We start from the raw sequence: 17,187 nt of genomic DNA on the forward strand, positions 1-17,187 counted from the left end.
AACATCTTAAATATCAGCTGGGAAGATAGAAGAACCAACGTCAGTGTGCTAAATGAAACAAAAACGACGAGCATTGAAGCCTACGTCATCAAGAACCGACTAAGATGGAGCAGTCATGTTGTTCGGATGGAAGACGAACGTCTCCCGAAACAGATCTTCTACTTCCAGCTTAAAGAAGGCAAATGTAAAAGAGGCAGACAACAGAAGAGATTCAAAGACGTCTTAAAAGCCAACATCGACATCAACAATTGGGAAATCAATGCCAAGGACAGGAAACTCTGGCAAGACATCATCCGAGAAGGAACAGCAACTTTCGAAGCCAACAGATGTGCAGAATTAGAAGAAGAGAGAAGAAAATGGAAAGAGAGGCAGCAACAACCAAAGCCCGATCTGCCATCTGGAACTACCTGTCCTGAATGCGGAAGAACTTTCAAAGCCAAGATTGGACTCATAAGCCACTGAGAGCCCATAAATAGATCAACGGAACGAAGACCATCATCCTCAACCTCAAGTGATAGCCACCACCACGACGATCCAGGAGTATCTTAGAAGACCCCTTCGTATTCGTCTCCACCACCGTCACTGGCCATTCCATGCACTTACCATTCTCTGCATAAAAAACTTAACCCTGACATCTCCTCTTGGAAGTATCTACTTTCAAGCACCTTAAAACTGTGCCCTCTCGTGCTAGCCATTCCAGCCCTGGGAAAAAGCCTGTGACTACCCACACGATCAATGCCTCTCATCATCTTGCACACCTCCATCTGGTCACCTCTCATCCTCTGTCACTCTAAGGAAAAAAGGCTGCATTCACTCAACCTATTCTCATAAGGCATGCTCCCCAATTCAGGCAACATCCTTGTAAATCTCTGCACCCTTTCTATGGCTTCCACATCTTCCTGTAGTGAGGAGACCAGAACTGAGCACAGTACTCCAAGTGGGGTCTGACCAGGGTCCTATACAGCTACAACTTTACCTCTCGGCTCTTAAACTCAACCCGATGATTTTTGAAGGCCAATGCACCTTGAGCCTTAACCACAGAGTCAACCTGCACAGCAGCTTTGAGTGTCCTATAGACTCAACCCCAAATCCCCCTGATCCTCCACACTGCCAAGAGTCTCACCATTAATACTATATTCCACCAAAATGAAAAACCTCGCTTATCTGGGTTGAACTCCATCTGCCACTTCTCAATCCAATTTTGCATCCTATCAATGTCCCGCTGTAACCTCTGACAACCCTCCACACTATCCACAACACCCCCAACCTTTGTGTCATCAGCAAATTTACTAACCCATCCTTCCACTTCCTCATCCAGGTCATTTATAAAAATCACGGAGAAGGGGTCTCCGAACAGATCCCTGAGGCACACCACTGGTCACCGACCTCCACGCAGAACATAACCTGTCTAGAACCACTCTTTGCCTTCCGTGGGCAAGCCAGTTCGGGATCCACAAAGCAATGTCCCCTTGGATCCCATGCCTCTTTACTTTCTCAATTAGCCTTGCATGAGGTACCTTGTCAAATGCCTTGCTGAAATCCATATACACTACATCTACTGCTCTACCTTCATCAATGTGTTTAGTCACATACTCAAAAAATTCAATCAGGCTTGTAAGGCACGACCCACCTTTGACAAAGCTATGCTGACTATTCCTAATCATATTTTGCCTCTCCAAATGTTCATAAATCCTGCCTCTCAGGATCTTCTCCATCAACTTACCAACCACTGAAGTAAGACTCACCGGCCTATAATTTCCTGGGCAATCTCTACTCCCTTTCTTTAATAAGGGAACAACATCTGCAACCCTCCAATCCTCCAGGACCTCTCCCATCCCCATTGATAATGCAAAGATTATTGCCAGAGGCTCAGCAATCTCCTTCCTCGCCTCCCACAGTAGCCTGGGGTACATCCCATCCAGTCCCAGTGACTTATCCAACTTGATGCTTTCCAAAAGCTCCAGCACATCCTTTTCCTTAATATCTACATGCACAAGCTTTTCAGTTCACTGTAAGTCATCCCTACAATTGTCAATTTCCATAGTGAATACTGAACCAAAGTATTATGAAGTATTATAGTGCATAGAGAGTAGGCAGGATCTTCTTCCCCACGGTAGTACATTGATGATACACTTTGGCTTTTGCGGCTTTCAAATAGTTTCAAGGTCACAGTTGCTGATTATTTATTTATTCCAGATTATTTCATTAACAAAATTTATATTTTCCATTTTCTGTGGTGGCATTTGAACTTGTGTCTCGGCATCTTGATTCCTACAATAATTTAACCAATTTGCAATTATACCCATGATGCACTGTAATGGTTATAACATGACCTAATGAAGGTAAAAATCTGCAATCAACATCCAGCCCAGATTAGTCCTGGGGCCATGAGCAGACACTCTGAGCAAAGGTCTGATCCAGGATGACCCAATCCAAAGCTTTTTTTTAAATTATAATTTCAAATTATTTAAAAGTTCTTTATTTGCAAAAAAGAAAGCCTTCAGTGATCCCATGTGTGCAAAAATATTTCTAAAATGTATTCTTCAAAGGCCAGCTCTGATATCAGCTTCATAAATTCCAAGGAAATCAACATAGCCATCACTCCTGATTTAAGACTTCAGGATTTTGCGTAACTTCTACTTCCAGAATTTGCAGTACAAAGTGAAGAGATCCTAAATTTTGTTCTGTATTCCAATTCCCACTTTTTTTCGCTTACTTCAAAGTTATCTTGTATTTACCTCAATGGAAAACTTAGTTTTGTGGACAGCTTATAATGATGTTGGATGAATGGAAATGTGTGATTGAGGAGGGGATGATGTAAATACTAGAACCTATTCATTTACAGTTGACATCACCCTGTCTATTTGTACTATTCAGTGGCATTCCCTTCCGAGACTGACGATTTTCCATTTGTTTTGTGTGGAACTTGTGAATCAGTTACACAAGTGTACTTGCCATCAACTGAGATTTCATGGCAACTTAAGACAGATGCTTACGAACCCTTGTTTGGCTGAAAAGTAGGTTGGGTGGACATCTTGGAATTTTTTTTCTTGGCACCTTTAACTTTAAAAGTTTCATTTGGATTGTGTAGTTGATAAAACCCTCACTGCTTCCCAGCCACTTGCTAGTTTGAAAAACTGACAATACAGCCTCTGTATGGATAAGATTCCGTCCTCCCAGTAATATATCATGTAAGATTAACCTTCTGAATCTTTCAGTCAACAAATGACTCCAAACACCAATAATGTGGTAGCAGAACAGCTGAAAGAAAGCTTTCATTTTTGATTACTCAGTTTTGGCATAGCTAGGGGAAAAATTAAATAACCAACAAGACTATACTGTTTTCATGCAGTATTAACTCAGGAACAAGTCACAATTGCTTGGTTAAAGGATAATGCACATTACAAGTAAACACGATGAACTGAGTTACATTTTTGTCTGAAAGCTTTAATATTTGCAGCCTTATTTATTGAATAATCATAGTTGCTATTTCTTTATTATAAGAACTGCTCAAAATAAATTAGTAAAAACTTTGAAAACCTAATTTTGTTAAAAAAATTAATATTAAGAGTTAAAATAGTAACATACATTTCAGCATTCTGAATTTTCCACATTGCATAATATTTACAAATTAGTCTTCTTTTAAAGCATACATTACATCATCATGACTAACATTCAATCGAACTCGCAGGTGAAGATCATTTTTACTGGATTCAACAAGAAGCAGCCGACAAGCTCCAAGTCTTGTACAAACCAGCATTGTTTCAGAAACTGTTGGCGGCTGCAGACCTTCTATTCTACACAGTCCAATATGCTGCTGGTAAATCTGCAAAAAAAGTGGTAAAGGGAACAATTTATAAAATGTTTTGCATGTTCACTGTTGGCAATTTGTACAAGCAGGATGTTTTATTGGGAGATGTTAGAAGGACGAAACAGTCAAATGAGGAATTAATTAGTTCTAACCTGAGACCACCAAAATTCTTGATATGATTTCTACACAAAATACGAAAAGCAGTTTGTAATTTCTGATAATTATAATAGAACTTCGAGTTCCTATCGCCGTTGCAATTGTTATTAGCTTGGTTATACTTTCCCTCGCCACCAATTCCTCCTTTTGTCAGACGGGCCAGCAACCTCTCCAAGCATTAATTTAGAAACTTGAAGTCAATGGGTTTTTTTAATTCACACAACCTCTAAGGAAGCCTTCGACAAAAGCAAAGTTCCATCTCAAGCTTGAAATATTAAAACAGAAACATTAAAAAAAAACTCCAATTAACCTCCTCCCCCTTTTAGCCTATGGTACGACAATCTCCATTTAAATGAATAGCCTGAGAATCCATTGCCAGGTTTAACTTGGCATAGCATCAGAGTACAGATGCTTTTGTACAAATTCTGGGAAATCTTAGGAAGCTCTCTCTGCCATTGAACCATTTGGAAGCAGAGTGGGGAAATTGCTGCCAAGGCTCGCAGGCAAAAACAGGGCATCTTTGTTCACAAAGGAATCTCAAAGCCTAATGGCACATTTTTTTGAGACTGCCAACAGATAGTGGGGAATTCCTGAGATTTACTATCAAATCCAATTAATTACCAATTTTGCTCAAGATTTGATAACTAGTTTCTTACATGTAATAGTATACAGATTGCCAAGTGTTGCTGGGTTCACTCCCTCACATCAAAATGTAAATGAGTTTCCAAAAATTTCCAAGGAATTCTATAGAATTGCCAAGAATGAAGGTGGTCTACACAATGTTTAAAAGATTGTGATATCTTTGCGCATGTGCTCAGTTACTTTTGCTCCTTTCTGTTCATGCATTTTTAAATTAAACTTAAATATTTCTCAGCTATTATTGTGTGAGAATTTTAAGCAAAGTGTTGTATACAACCTGCTGAAATGTTGCTTCTTCCAGACCGAGCCTTTGGAATTCAGCAAGCACTGCCTTCATAAAAATTTGTTCCTGAACAGATGCATTCCTGCGATGTAGACACAGCATATTAAATAAAAGAAAATGTTTTTCTTTGAATTTAAACCTCAAATTAATATCTAATCCCTCAACTAAATAAGGTTAGAAAATAAATCACTATTTGTCTTCTAACTTAAAGCAGATTTGTAAATAATTATCTTGATCGCTTAACTACAATAACAATCGCTTAATAACAATCCGCTGTGTTCATATTTTTGAATGAAGTTATGTTTGAAATATCAATATTTTTTCATATGGGGTTGAAAGGTTATTGAATACTAGTTATTTATTATTCCTTTATATTTTCAGGCTGAACTGCAATAAGAACTTGCATCTATATTGTCCCTTTATCATCTAAAAATGCTTCACAAGTGCCATTAGAAAAACTCTGGTACAACTCAGATATAGAAATATTTGATTAAGTGACCAAAGGTTTGTTAAATATTGGAGACAGAGTGAGAAAAAAAAAAGTTTTATTAATATAGCTCCTTTTGCATCCAGGTCAGAAGCTGCAAGAATAGTGAATATTTTTGAAATGTAATCAATTTCATATTGTAGAGATAGAAAGAAGGGGTGAGGTTCTCCCCACAGCCCTTTCCTAAACAATCTGATAGCTGAAATGGACTTAAAGCATTAGGATACGGGCCACCTTATAACGTCACTATTTAAAAAAACACAAGATTTTGTCTCGCTTACAGTAAACAAAGATAGAGACAAGGAACATACATCAAAGTTGCTGGGGAACGCAGCAGGCCAAGCAGCATCTGTAGGAAGAGCTGCAGTCGACGTTTCAGGCCGAGACCCTTCGTCAGGACTAACTGAAGGAAGAGACAAGGAATTTAGTTTCTTACCTTATAGCAGTTATATATGGAGAGGAAAACATTTCATCAAGGGCTTGTAATACATGAGGCATTCCTACAAGGCTGGATGCAGCTTTCTGACTCAGTGAGTATTCACATATCTCAGCAGCTCTTCTGCAAATGTCCAGAGCACGCCTTGCATCACCAGAGAGAGCCGCTACCTGTAAGACCAAAAAAAAACTTTACCAGTGAAATGCTGAAAAATAAACCATCAACTCCTCTCATTACCGGTCACTCTTACTGTTTCACCATCATCTCCAGCAACTACTTTGCATTTGCTTTCTTCCATAATTTCCAGTTTTATTTAACCAGATGCTACTCACCTTTCTGGCTACCAGCTGAATTGCATCGTTCTCAAAAGCCTTTAATCGGTTGAGTCTGGAAGAAATGATTTGCTGCAACTGTTTGTAGGTGTATGGTTGGAAGGACATTCTGGTCAGTCCCTACATCAAAAAAAACGTCATTATCTCACTAAATCCACATATATTATGCAGTGCAGCAGTTAATTAAGTTTCATCTGTCACTGAAAAGAATGCAAACCTTGGAAGAGGCTATTTTTGTTTGTTGATGAAGACTGAATTCAGAATGGCTTATAACATTACACTGAATACCAAGAAAACCTTTAATAGTTTGTTGTAAATAATGCTAATGTACTCACCAGCCTGCTTGCCACCCGGTTCATCATGATCCTCTCTGGAAGATCCATCGTATTAGCTATTGCCAAAACAACTAATTTTGCCTGTTTTCGTGTGGGCCAGTCAAACAGATTGTACATAACATTTTGCTTCCGGGTCCATAAAAGATCAAGCTAAAAGAAACACAAAGCTTGGGTATTGGTTACAGAGTGAGGTCAAAAAGTAAGCGGGCTATCTTTGATTTTCTTGCTAGATATTTATCAGCAACATTGTTATTGAATGTATTCCAAAATTGGATATTTTCTTTTATCTACATATCCCAAAACACAGAATGTTGTGGGTCCACCCCAGAGTGCCTAGAGACAGTGTGAATCTGGAGTATGTCAAGAACTTGCATTTACATAGTGTACTTAACATCTCATGGTACTTCAGTGGGAATGCCATAGGCAAGTTACAGATGCACCCTGTTCTTAACTGTGGTTAAATCATTCCTCAATTGTGTGAAAGCAAAGAGTCTAAGATATTGATTGAGCAGCAAATCAACAGTAATATATATGGATTATGTGTAGTGTAGCTTGGAAATTATGTTTTCCTGAATATCGCTGTCCTTTTTTTTTGCTGATAGGACAGTAGTTTTGTGGTTATGTCACTGGGCTAGCAATGTAGAGCCTTGGACCATGCATCAGGAAACTATCAAGCGAGATAAGTAAACTTAGTTAAGTAAATAAATGGAGTAAAAAGCTAACACAGTAAAATTGTCAAGAATGTCATTAAAACTCATTTGATTCACCAGGCTCCTGTAAGGATACGAGGACATCACCTTCACTCAAGCCACTCAGTTGTACTAGTATTAAAGCATGATAAGAAAAGAGAAAGGCCAGACAACTGGCATTCACTTGGGCAATGGACTAAGGTTACAAAAGGTCCATGCCATAAAATCCGCTTTACAAACATTTCGGGACATGTCTACACTGGGACATTTGTCCTATACGTTAGTTAAGCCTAGCAGAATTCTACTCTGAAGGTCATACATTACAGCAAACCTCCACCACAATTTTGGCTATCCTGTCCCACCAGAGGTGACAGAACAGTGATATACAGTCGGGAGTGAGTATTGCTGCGAGTCCCCACATGGACATCAGTAGACCCTCGATACAAACCCAAGTGAAGAACCTTCCTGCTGATTACTTCCCATCTCACATGATGAATCAGTCCTCCTTAACACTGAAAAGGATCTGCAAGAACATGGAGAATAGCAAGGGCTGCTATGCTGATTAGGGGGCTTCATCACAAAAACATGACTCAACAGCACCATCAGTGTTCAAGCCAGCTTCATTCTAAAGGATGTAGCAACATCCAGATTATCTACATGAAGGTCATTTACATTTAACCACATCCTCAGAAAATACATCTATTTTTGTTAATATTGGTTAAGAGTCCTCACAATAATGAAACCATCTTCCTAATGAGGATACCCTCTATAACGTATGAAAATATGCCAAATTGGAAATATTCAGAATAGTCTAAGTGGCTTAAAACTGGAGATCCACAAAAGAGTGGATTCTCAGCACTAACCTCAAGTGTTGAACCCTGCATTAATGGTTATTGCAGAAGTGCATTCTGGAAGCAACACCAAGTCTACCAAAAAAAAACGAGATGCCAAGCTGATGAAGATGCAAAATGAGGCCTTTAGGCTAAACACTGGAGCTGACATCATCAGACGGAGCTAAGCAATCCGGTGACTAACAAATCTGATCACAGCTTTGCAACGCTGCCACATCCAGCTGTAATGCACAACTAGTTACCCTGCGGGAAGATACAGCTCCAGCGATGTCTGCAACAATAATGGCAGTGCAGGGTGCCAGCCATGAAATCGTCCTCAGCTCCTCCATACGTTTCCCCACCAAGCCTGCCACATGACCTTGGGAAACGGCTGTATATTGCAAAGGTGACAGGACAGGACAATACTGTGGTTGTACACAAATACACATGTCCCAGAGCCAGGTGCATCTTTAGCCACCTACTGTAATAAAGCTAACTGGCACTGATGTGACAATATGCACCAATTCAGCCTGTCCTCAAAGTGCACGACGAAGTCTACCTGGCTAATCAATCACCAAAACGATGGAAGATATGTTCAGCAGTGCTTGGAGTGCCACTTACCAATAATCTGCTCAGAACAAATTAACTCCAGATCTCTTTACAGGCTTATTACCTGATCAGATGGAGAAAAGGCAAGATAAATTTAACATCAAGGGAGCAGTTAGCATCATGTGGTGTCAATGAAAGTAAAATTGAAATTATGGGAATGAAGCCTGAAAATCTCCACTGGATACAGCCGTACGTAGATGTGGCCGATAGAGTTAAATCATTTCACCCCCAGGGTAAGCCGAGGACTGTGTCACAAGCCCAATTAGTGACTTTCTATTCTTCAAGACCCCAAAATAGGGATGTCCACAAATGATCTGGAACTCCTCAGATAATAAAGCAGAATGTGTCTACATGCAACAACAGCTGAACAACATAGTAGTGAACTTTAGACAGTAACAGTTGTGCCAACAGTCCAACTACCTACCATTGACATTGAACTAATAACTTAACTTGGGTTCTGCCAAGGAAAATTACTGGCTCCACAGTTGTCTAAAGGGGCACATTGTATTGTTTAAGCCAGTTAATGGCAACATCTTATCAAATGACCATTACTACACCTAATCCTTTTACTGAGGATTTTTCTTTGTTTTCAACCACTCCTTTGTGTTGCTCTGTTGTTTCGGCCTCTTAGGTTAAAACAGAAACAGTACTTGAGCATGCCAGCTCTTACGGTGGTCTTCCTTTTGCCATAACCATGGTTGCTCCTCCTTCAGTTCACTGGGCTCTGTCTCATATGTTCCAATTCCAGCACTTCCACACTCACCCTCTCTCCTCTCACCCTTGGCAACAAATGTTTCCCTTCATCGATACCTTGAGTCCACCAGATCATCCTCCATAATTCCTTCTACCTTCAGTAAAACACCACCACCTTCGACCAAAGACAAGAGCAGAATTAGGCTATTCAGCCCATTGAGTCTGCTCATTACACCCTTAAAATTAAGAACCTATCACACACAAGAGATTCTGCAGATGCTGGAAATCCAGTGCAACACACACAAACTGCTGGAGGAACACAGCACGTCAGGTTGTATCTACCCAAGTGAATAAATAATCAGCATTTCAGGCTAAGACTCCTCTTTAGGACTGGGAAGAAAGGAGGAAGACATCAGAATAAAAAGATGGGGGGGCGGGAACAGAAGGAGGATTAGCTAGAAAGTGATAGGTAAGGTAAAGGGCTGGAGAAGAAGGAATCTGATAGGAGTGGAGAGGACCCCATGGGAGAAGGGGAAGGAGGACAGGCACCGGGGAGGTGATAGGTAGGTGAGGAGAAGAGGTAAGAGGCCAGAGTGGGAAATAAAAACCTATCTACCTTTGCTTTAAATGTACCCAATGACTTAGCCTCCACAGCCATCTGTGGTAATAAATTCCAGAATCACCACCCCCTGCTAAAGAACTTCCTCCTCATCGAGATTACTTTCTATCCTGAGGCTGTACTCTCTGGTCCTAGACATTACCACTATAGGAAACATCCTCTCCATGTCCACTCCATCAAAAACTTTCAATATTTGATAGGTTTCAATGAGATAGCTGCTCATCCTTCTAAAATCCATGAGCACAGGCCCAGAGCCATCAAATGCTTCTCATATGTTAATCGTGTCATTCCTGGAATCATTCTCGTGAACCTCCTCTGGACCCTCTCCAATATCAAACACTGATCTTTGATAAGGAGCCCAAAACTGCTCACAATACTCCAAGTGCAGTCTGACCAATGCCTTATAAAGCCTCAGCATCACATCCCAGTTCTTATATCCTAGTCCTCTCAAAATCAATGCTAACATTGCATTTGCCTTGCTTACTACCATCTCAATCTGCAAGTTAATCTTTAGGGATCCTGCATGAGGATTCCCAAGTCTCTTTGTGCCTCTGATGTTTGCATTTTCTCCCCATTTAGAAAATAGTCTATGCTTTTGTTCCTTCTACCAAGTGCATGGTCATACACTTCCCTAAACTATAATCCATCTACCACTTCTTTGCCCATTTTCTATAGACACCATGCTTACTCAACATTACCTGCCCCTCCACCTATCTTTATATCGTCTGCAAACTTGGCCCCAAAGCCATCAATTCCATCATCCAATTCAATGACCAATAATGTGAAAGGAAGCAGTCCCAACATCCTTTATTCCCAACACCTCCTGCTAGGCAGCCAATCTTCCATCCATGCTAGTATATTTTCTGTAATATCATGGGCAATAGTTTTGTTTCGCAGCCTCATGAGTGGCCCTTTTTTCAAAGGTCTTTTGAAAATCAAAACAAACGACATCCACAGACTTGCCTTTGTCCATCCTGCCTGTTATTTCCTCAAAGAATTCCATCAGATTTATCAGACAAGATTTCCCCTGAGGAAACCACGCTGACTTTGGCCTATTCAATTACGTGCCTCCAAGTACCCCAAAATCTCATCATTAATAATGGACTCCAACATCTTCCCAGCCACTGAAGTCAGGCTAACGAGCCAATAATTTTCCTGTTTTTTTTGCCACTCTTTCTTCTGAAAGAGTGGAATGACATTTGCAATTTTCCAGTACCCCAGAACCATTTCAGAATCTAGTGATTCTTGAAAGATCACTACTAATGCCTCCACAATCTCTTCAGCCACCTCCTTCAGAACCGTTTATCACCTTCAACAAGACATCACCACCTGGCACATCATCCACTCTTTTCCCTCTTCAGCAAACAGAAGGAACCATTCTTGTTAGGATTCCTGTTCACTCTTCCAACTTGTGGCATCTTTGAATGCAACTGCAGAAGATCCTCACCTCGTCAACCAGTAATACCGTGGACTCCCTCTTCGAAGCTGGCGTACCAAATCGCTTCTCCAGTAACGTAGCCGCATGGTCTGCAGTGGCCTTCTGTCCTGTCAATAACTACAAGCAAGAGCGATAAAAATACAACTTTGCTGATACAAAGGTATAATAAATTACATTTACAAATGCTTAAATTGCTGAGAAATATCACTGGAAATTTTCACAGGAAAATTGTTCTGATGGTCTTGGTTAAAGGAAAATGCTGTCTTGGACAGCAAAAGAGTTTTCTTAATTGTAATACTGAATCTTTTACAAGCACATGGTTTTGGATTGATATTTCAACAGCACTACTAAAGCGTTCCCTCAGTAATGCTTCTCAGTTTTTTTCCCCAATAGGGCATCTAACTGAGCCAAATTGGCAACACATCTTCATAACCTACTTTATATAAAATACAGTGGATTCTGGTAATGGGGCCATTGGTTAATAGAGGCAGCCATTTATTTAGGATAATTCTTAAAGAACAAGAACTAATCAAGGAAATAGCCGAGATACCCTTCGTTATTTGTACAATATGCTGCTTAATTGGGATAGGAGACTGTTACTGAACAGCTTCTATCTAGTGTCACTCATGTGTGCTTGCGTTGCTCTTAGTCACTACACTGTGCATGGGGCAAACAGCCTTTAAATAGTGTTAGTTGTGAGTAATTGCGTTCAAAATGCAGTGATTTTTGTCACTGGTAGTTGGTGAGAAATAACTGGGAGTGAAAATGAAATTATCTAACTACTTCGGCAAGTTGGGAACCATGAGGAACTTAAAGGTATTGAAAATCATCTTGAACATCACAATGAAAATGAGGATTTGGAGGATGCAGTTGTTGAAAGCATTGTGTGAAGGCAGTCCGTTATCTGTACTGGATACCTGCGCTGATTTTACAGTTAATCAAAACCACACAGCAGCATACACCGGATGAGTTCCTCCATCGATAACTATTAGGAACTAATACACAGTCCTATAGTATTGTAGTAGTGTTCCAAATTGTTCTGTATTTGACTTAAATACACAATGTGTTACTTAGTTAAAGGGTTTTTTCTGCCTTTTTAACTATCTCCTTGAAACTTCGGCTAATTGGACAAGCTGCTTAATTGAGCCAAAATATATGGTCCCGGTGTGTCCCAATAAACTAGAATCCACTGTGTAGAAATAAAAGACATATACTTTAAGAGCCATACATGAAAGAAAATTTAGAATGACTAGTGTACACTTTGAATTCCGTGTGTTCAGTGCGCCATAGTAAACTGAAACACCTGGTTACCATGGTCAAATCAGAAGACCAGTTTTAATCTCCACTACAGATGTTCTGTAATCTCAACTAATACTTTCATTTCACAGTGAGGAGATGTTTAATGTCAAAAGTGCCACCTGTCAGATGATCACATGGAACCCAGGACCCACGCTGTTGGTGCTGACCTTACTAAATTAACCCACCCGCCTGCACATGATCCACATTCCTCCACTCCCTGCACGTTCGTGTGCCTGTCTATCCGGCTCTTAATGCCACTATCGCACCTGTTCCACCCAGCAGTGCATCTAGGCACTACTGCTCTCTACGTAAAACACGTGCACTGTTAATTCCCTCTCTCACCTTAAAGCTATGTCCCCTAGTATTTAACATTTATAGCATATCTAGGCTTATCGTAAGTTTAAATACTAATGCAGAAGATTTTTGGGAATTCCTGGAGGAGGAGGGAAGTGGGATGTAGGGATGGTGGGAGGGGATAAAAGGAGTTACTGTATTCTTTCCATTTTATCATTGGCTGTGACCAGTGAAGTGTCAAGTGCCAGGCGTGGGGCTCCAGCTATTCACAAGGTATATCAATAGTCTGGAGAATTTGAGCACAACCTCAAGGCATCTCAGTCTAATTGTGTAGAACTTTGGTGAAACTATTTCTGGAATATTGTGTATGGTTCTGGTCTCCCTTTATGTATTTGAAGGATTTATTATTTTATGGAAGAAATGCAACAAAAAACTTCCCCAGATTGTTCCCAGTGGGACATGAGATTAAACAGACTAAGGTGTACCACAGAGTTTAGAAGTATGAGAGGAGATTTCTTTGAAATGTACAACATTGTTAGAAGGCTTGACAAGGTTCAAAGGAATGAAGAGCAGGAGCTGGCAACGTGGCCCCTCAGATCTGCTCCGAAATTGAATGACGGGTTCAAAGACTGACCGTCAGAGAAAATAAAATACAAATAATCTGTTTCAGATGGGTGACACCTCCCCATCTCCCCAGGTCAAGCTTCTTCCACAAGAGGAAAACAAATTCAACCTGCTTTAACCCCTCAGCCGGATTCTTCTATACATCAGCTAAATGGCCCCTTTTTGTCTAATCTGCGGATATGCGCCTACGTTTTTTCATTGAAGGCTGCACCTACAGCTCTGTGCAGATTTGTTTTCCATATTCGAAAAGAGAATACAATCCAGAGAAGGTGCACTACATTGAGTCCTCAGACGAAAGTACAGGAAAATAAAGAACAAGTGAGCAGGTTGGGCCTGTAACTCAATGGTGATGATAAGAATACAAGGTGAGGGACTTCCGGTAGCGCTCATGGAGTGAAGTCGCGTTCTTGACTCGCTCCATTACCTCTGAGTTTTTTTTTCTCTATGGTCAGCTATACTTTAATTAACCATTAAGGCATCAATTCTTACAATACTTTGAATTAAACTGAGTTCTCCGACAATTGGATGATACTTAGATCTGCTATGTCTAAGAATGGGAAAAACGGCAAGGATGGTAAACCTCCGGTTAAACCGAAAGCTACGGATCTCCCCCCGACTGAATCACTGGTGACTTTGAAAGCGATATCGGAGTTAATTCAGAGGGAAATTTCAACCTCTGTTAGGGAGATGATTCGTACGGAAATTGCAGGCCCTGTTAAAGACCTGATTCATACGGAAATCTCAACTAATTTCCAGAAAATTGCCGATTTAATTGATAAGATGCAAACATTTATTGCGGAACATCAGTCGGCTATATCTGATCTTCAAAAATTCGCGCAACAAAGTGAGCTTAAGATGGGGAAAATCGAAGAAACAATTAATGTAATGAAGAAGAAACTTGACTTTTTGACTTTTAAAAACTCTGACTTGGAATCTAGAATGCGACGGCAGAATTTACGAATGATCGGGGTGAGGGAAGCTGTGGAATCTAACAACCCCATGAAATATTTTTCTCAACTTTTAAAAGATGCACTCCCTACTGTATTTCCTGACCAACCACCGCTTCTGGATCGTGTTCACAGAATCCCATCATACTCGTCTAGGTCAGATAGACCTAGGCATGTTATCTTACGTTTTCATTACTTTCAAGACAAGGAGAGACTGTTTCGATTCGCTCGATCTAAAGGTTTCATTGATTTTTCGGATCTTAAGTTCCGATTCGTGGAAGATTTCAGTAAACCAATCTGGGACCAACGGGTTCGTTACTGATCCGTGATGTCGGAATTCTATAAGATGGACTTAAGACCAGCGCTGCTGTACCCTGCACGTCTAAGGATTCGCATGTCAGATGGAGCCCTTCGTTTTTTTGATTCTCCATCGGATGCCCAGAGTTATCTGGATCAACTTTCATCTTCAACATCTTAATTGCTTTTTTTTAATTATCTCCGTTGATCGGAGGCTGTGAATTGGTTGGTTTTAACTTTTTCGTGCCCTATTTGGGCAGAAAAGTTTATTTTTGATTTCTTAATATGGTTGCTAAACTTTCTTTTTAACTGCGTCATTTCTTTCTTTTCCCGGGGATTCTGGGTGGTTACTTCCTTTTTGTCATCTTACGTATTTCCTGTGTGGCCTTAAATTTTGTAGTTTTTTAAATTTTATTCTGTTTTGCTTTTTATAACCACTTTATGTCAATAATCTTATTTTTTCTTGTTGCTGTGTCTATTCATGGGTTTGAGGTTTATTGTGGTTTTTTTTATATATATTTTCTGGCTTTTGTTCTGTTCTGTGTGTATTTTAATTGAGCTACCTTTTTTTTTACTTTTTTACTGTTTCACAATTAGCTGATCCTTTTCATATTTATACCTTTTTTTTTAGGGAGCGTATACCGGAAGTCATGGGGGTAGTTTTAGCGCTTGCTTCTTTCTGGCGGGTCTGCTTTAGATTTCGCCTTGGGGTCTTGGGGCGGAGGGTGGTGGGAGGGGCTTCACGTTTTAGTTTGTTTTTCTTTGGGCTATATACATTATTGAAGTACTGGTTGCGTCCTTTTTCCCGGTATCTTTTGTATGTTCTGTTTCCTCTCCGGGTTTGTGGGTCGCGCCTATCGTCAATCCTCCTTGTTGTGGGTTGACTTTAGGATTTATGGAGTCTATTATTAATTTTGTCTCCTGGAATACTAACGGTCTTAATCATCCTATTAAAAGGAAAAAAGTTTTTAAAGTGTTCCGGAGACTTAAAGCACAAATTTTATTTTTACAAGAGACCCATGTACGGAGGGGGGACAGACTACGTTTTTTCAAATTCTGGAAGGGGCAACAATTTCATTCGAACTCCAATGCTAAGATTCGAGGCGTCTCTATTTTTATAGATTCCTCAGTTACTTTTATACAACAGGATATTATCTCTGATCCGAATGGTAGATTTTTATTGGTTAGTGGTTTACTATTTAATAAAAAAGTAGTTTTGGTTAATGTTTATGCTCCTAATATGGATTGTCCGGAATTTTATAAATCATTGTTTGATCAGTTTCCGAATTTGAACGAGTTTTCATTGATCTGGGGCGGAGATCTTAATACCTGTTTGTCTCCAGCTTTGGACCGTTCGGCTCCTTTACGGACTTTACCTAATAAATCTGCAAATCTGATTAATTTTTTCCTTTCTGATTCTGGGTCGACGGACATTTGGCGTTTTCTGCATCCTCAGGAAAAAGATTTTTCCTTCTTTTCACATGTTCATCATTCCTATTCAAGAATTGATTATTTTTTCATTGATTCTCGTCTTATTCCTTCAGTGATTAAATGTGATTATGATTCTATAACCATTTCGGATCATGCTCCACTTAAGCTTTCTATTAAAATTATGGCCAATATACCAAATAATAGACAATGGCGTTTTAATTCGCTGTTGCTTCAGGACTCGGACTTTGTTAATTTTATGAATGAACAGATTGAGCTTTTTTTTTTACAATTAACCATACAGAAGATATTTCGGTTAACACTCTTTGGGACACTTTTAAAGCCTATATTCGGGGTCAGATTATTTCGTATTCTGTTGCTTTGAGGAAGAAACAGAAGCAGGAGGAGACGGCAATTGTGGACAAGATTAAAGAAATTGATAAGAAATATGTTATGGCTCCTTCTGAGGAGTTATACAAACAAAGAACTGAACTTCAAATGGAACACAGTTTACTACTCTCGTCCTCGATTGTAAACCAATTAAAGAAAACAAGAAGTGACTTTTATGTTCACAGTGACAAAATTGGCAAGTTGCTGGCTAATCAATTGAAATCTAATTATGTTAAATCTCAAATCAATCAGATTTATAACCAAAATGATCGATTGATACTGGATCATGTGGGGATTAATCAAACCTTTTGTGATTTTTATTCTTCTTTATATCAATCAGAGTCTCCTCGAGATTCTAAATATATGAATGATTTTTTAGATAAGTTAGACTTCCCTCAGATTTCACAGGATATGTCTTCTATATTAGATACTTCCATTACAATGGATGAGATTAAGAATGTTATTTTTTCTATGAATCTGGGGAAAGCTCCTGGCCCTGATGGGTTTACCGTTGAATTTTATAAATGTTTTGCTTCTTTATTGATTCCTTG

The 17,187-nt window shown here is 39.6% G+C and overlaps 1 protein-coding gene across 1 annotated transcript in view; it reads right to left on the bottom strand.

The window, feature by feature from the left end:
• Positions 1-3,300: 3,300 nt before the first annotated feature.
• Positions 3,301-17,187, bottom strand: part of orc1 (origin recognition complex, subunit 1) — a 42,811-nt gene continuing 28,924 nt past the window's right edge. Inside the window, exons 11-16 of the mRNA XM_063064982.1 lie at positions 11,367-11,474; positions 6,480-6,629; positions 6,145-6,264; positions 5,813-5,982; positions 4,884-4,971; positions 3,301-3,826 (exon numbers count right to left, since the gene is read on the bottom strand). Coding sequence (XP_062921052.1) covers positions 3,632-3,826; positions 4,884-4,971; positions 5,813-5,982; positions 6,145-6,264; positions 6,480-6,629; positions 11,367-11,474 — 831 coding nt within the window. The 3' untranslated portion in view covers positions 3,301-3,631. The remainder of the gene's footprint in view (positions 3,827-4,883; positions 4,972-5,812; positions 5,983-6,144; positions 6,265-6,479; positions 6,630-11,366; positions 11,475-17,187) is intronic.

The sequence above is a fragment of the Mobula hypostoma genome, chromosome 12 (assembly GCF_963921235.1).
Source record: "Mobula hypostoma chromosome 12, sMobHyp1.1, whole genome shotgun sequence".
Taxonomy (NCBI): domain Eukaryota; kingdom Metazoa; phylum Chordata; class Chondrichthyes; order Myliobatiformes; family Myliobatidae; genus Mobula; species Mobula hypostoma.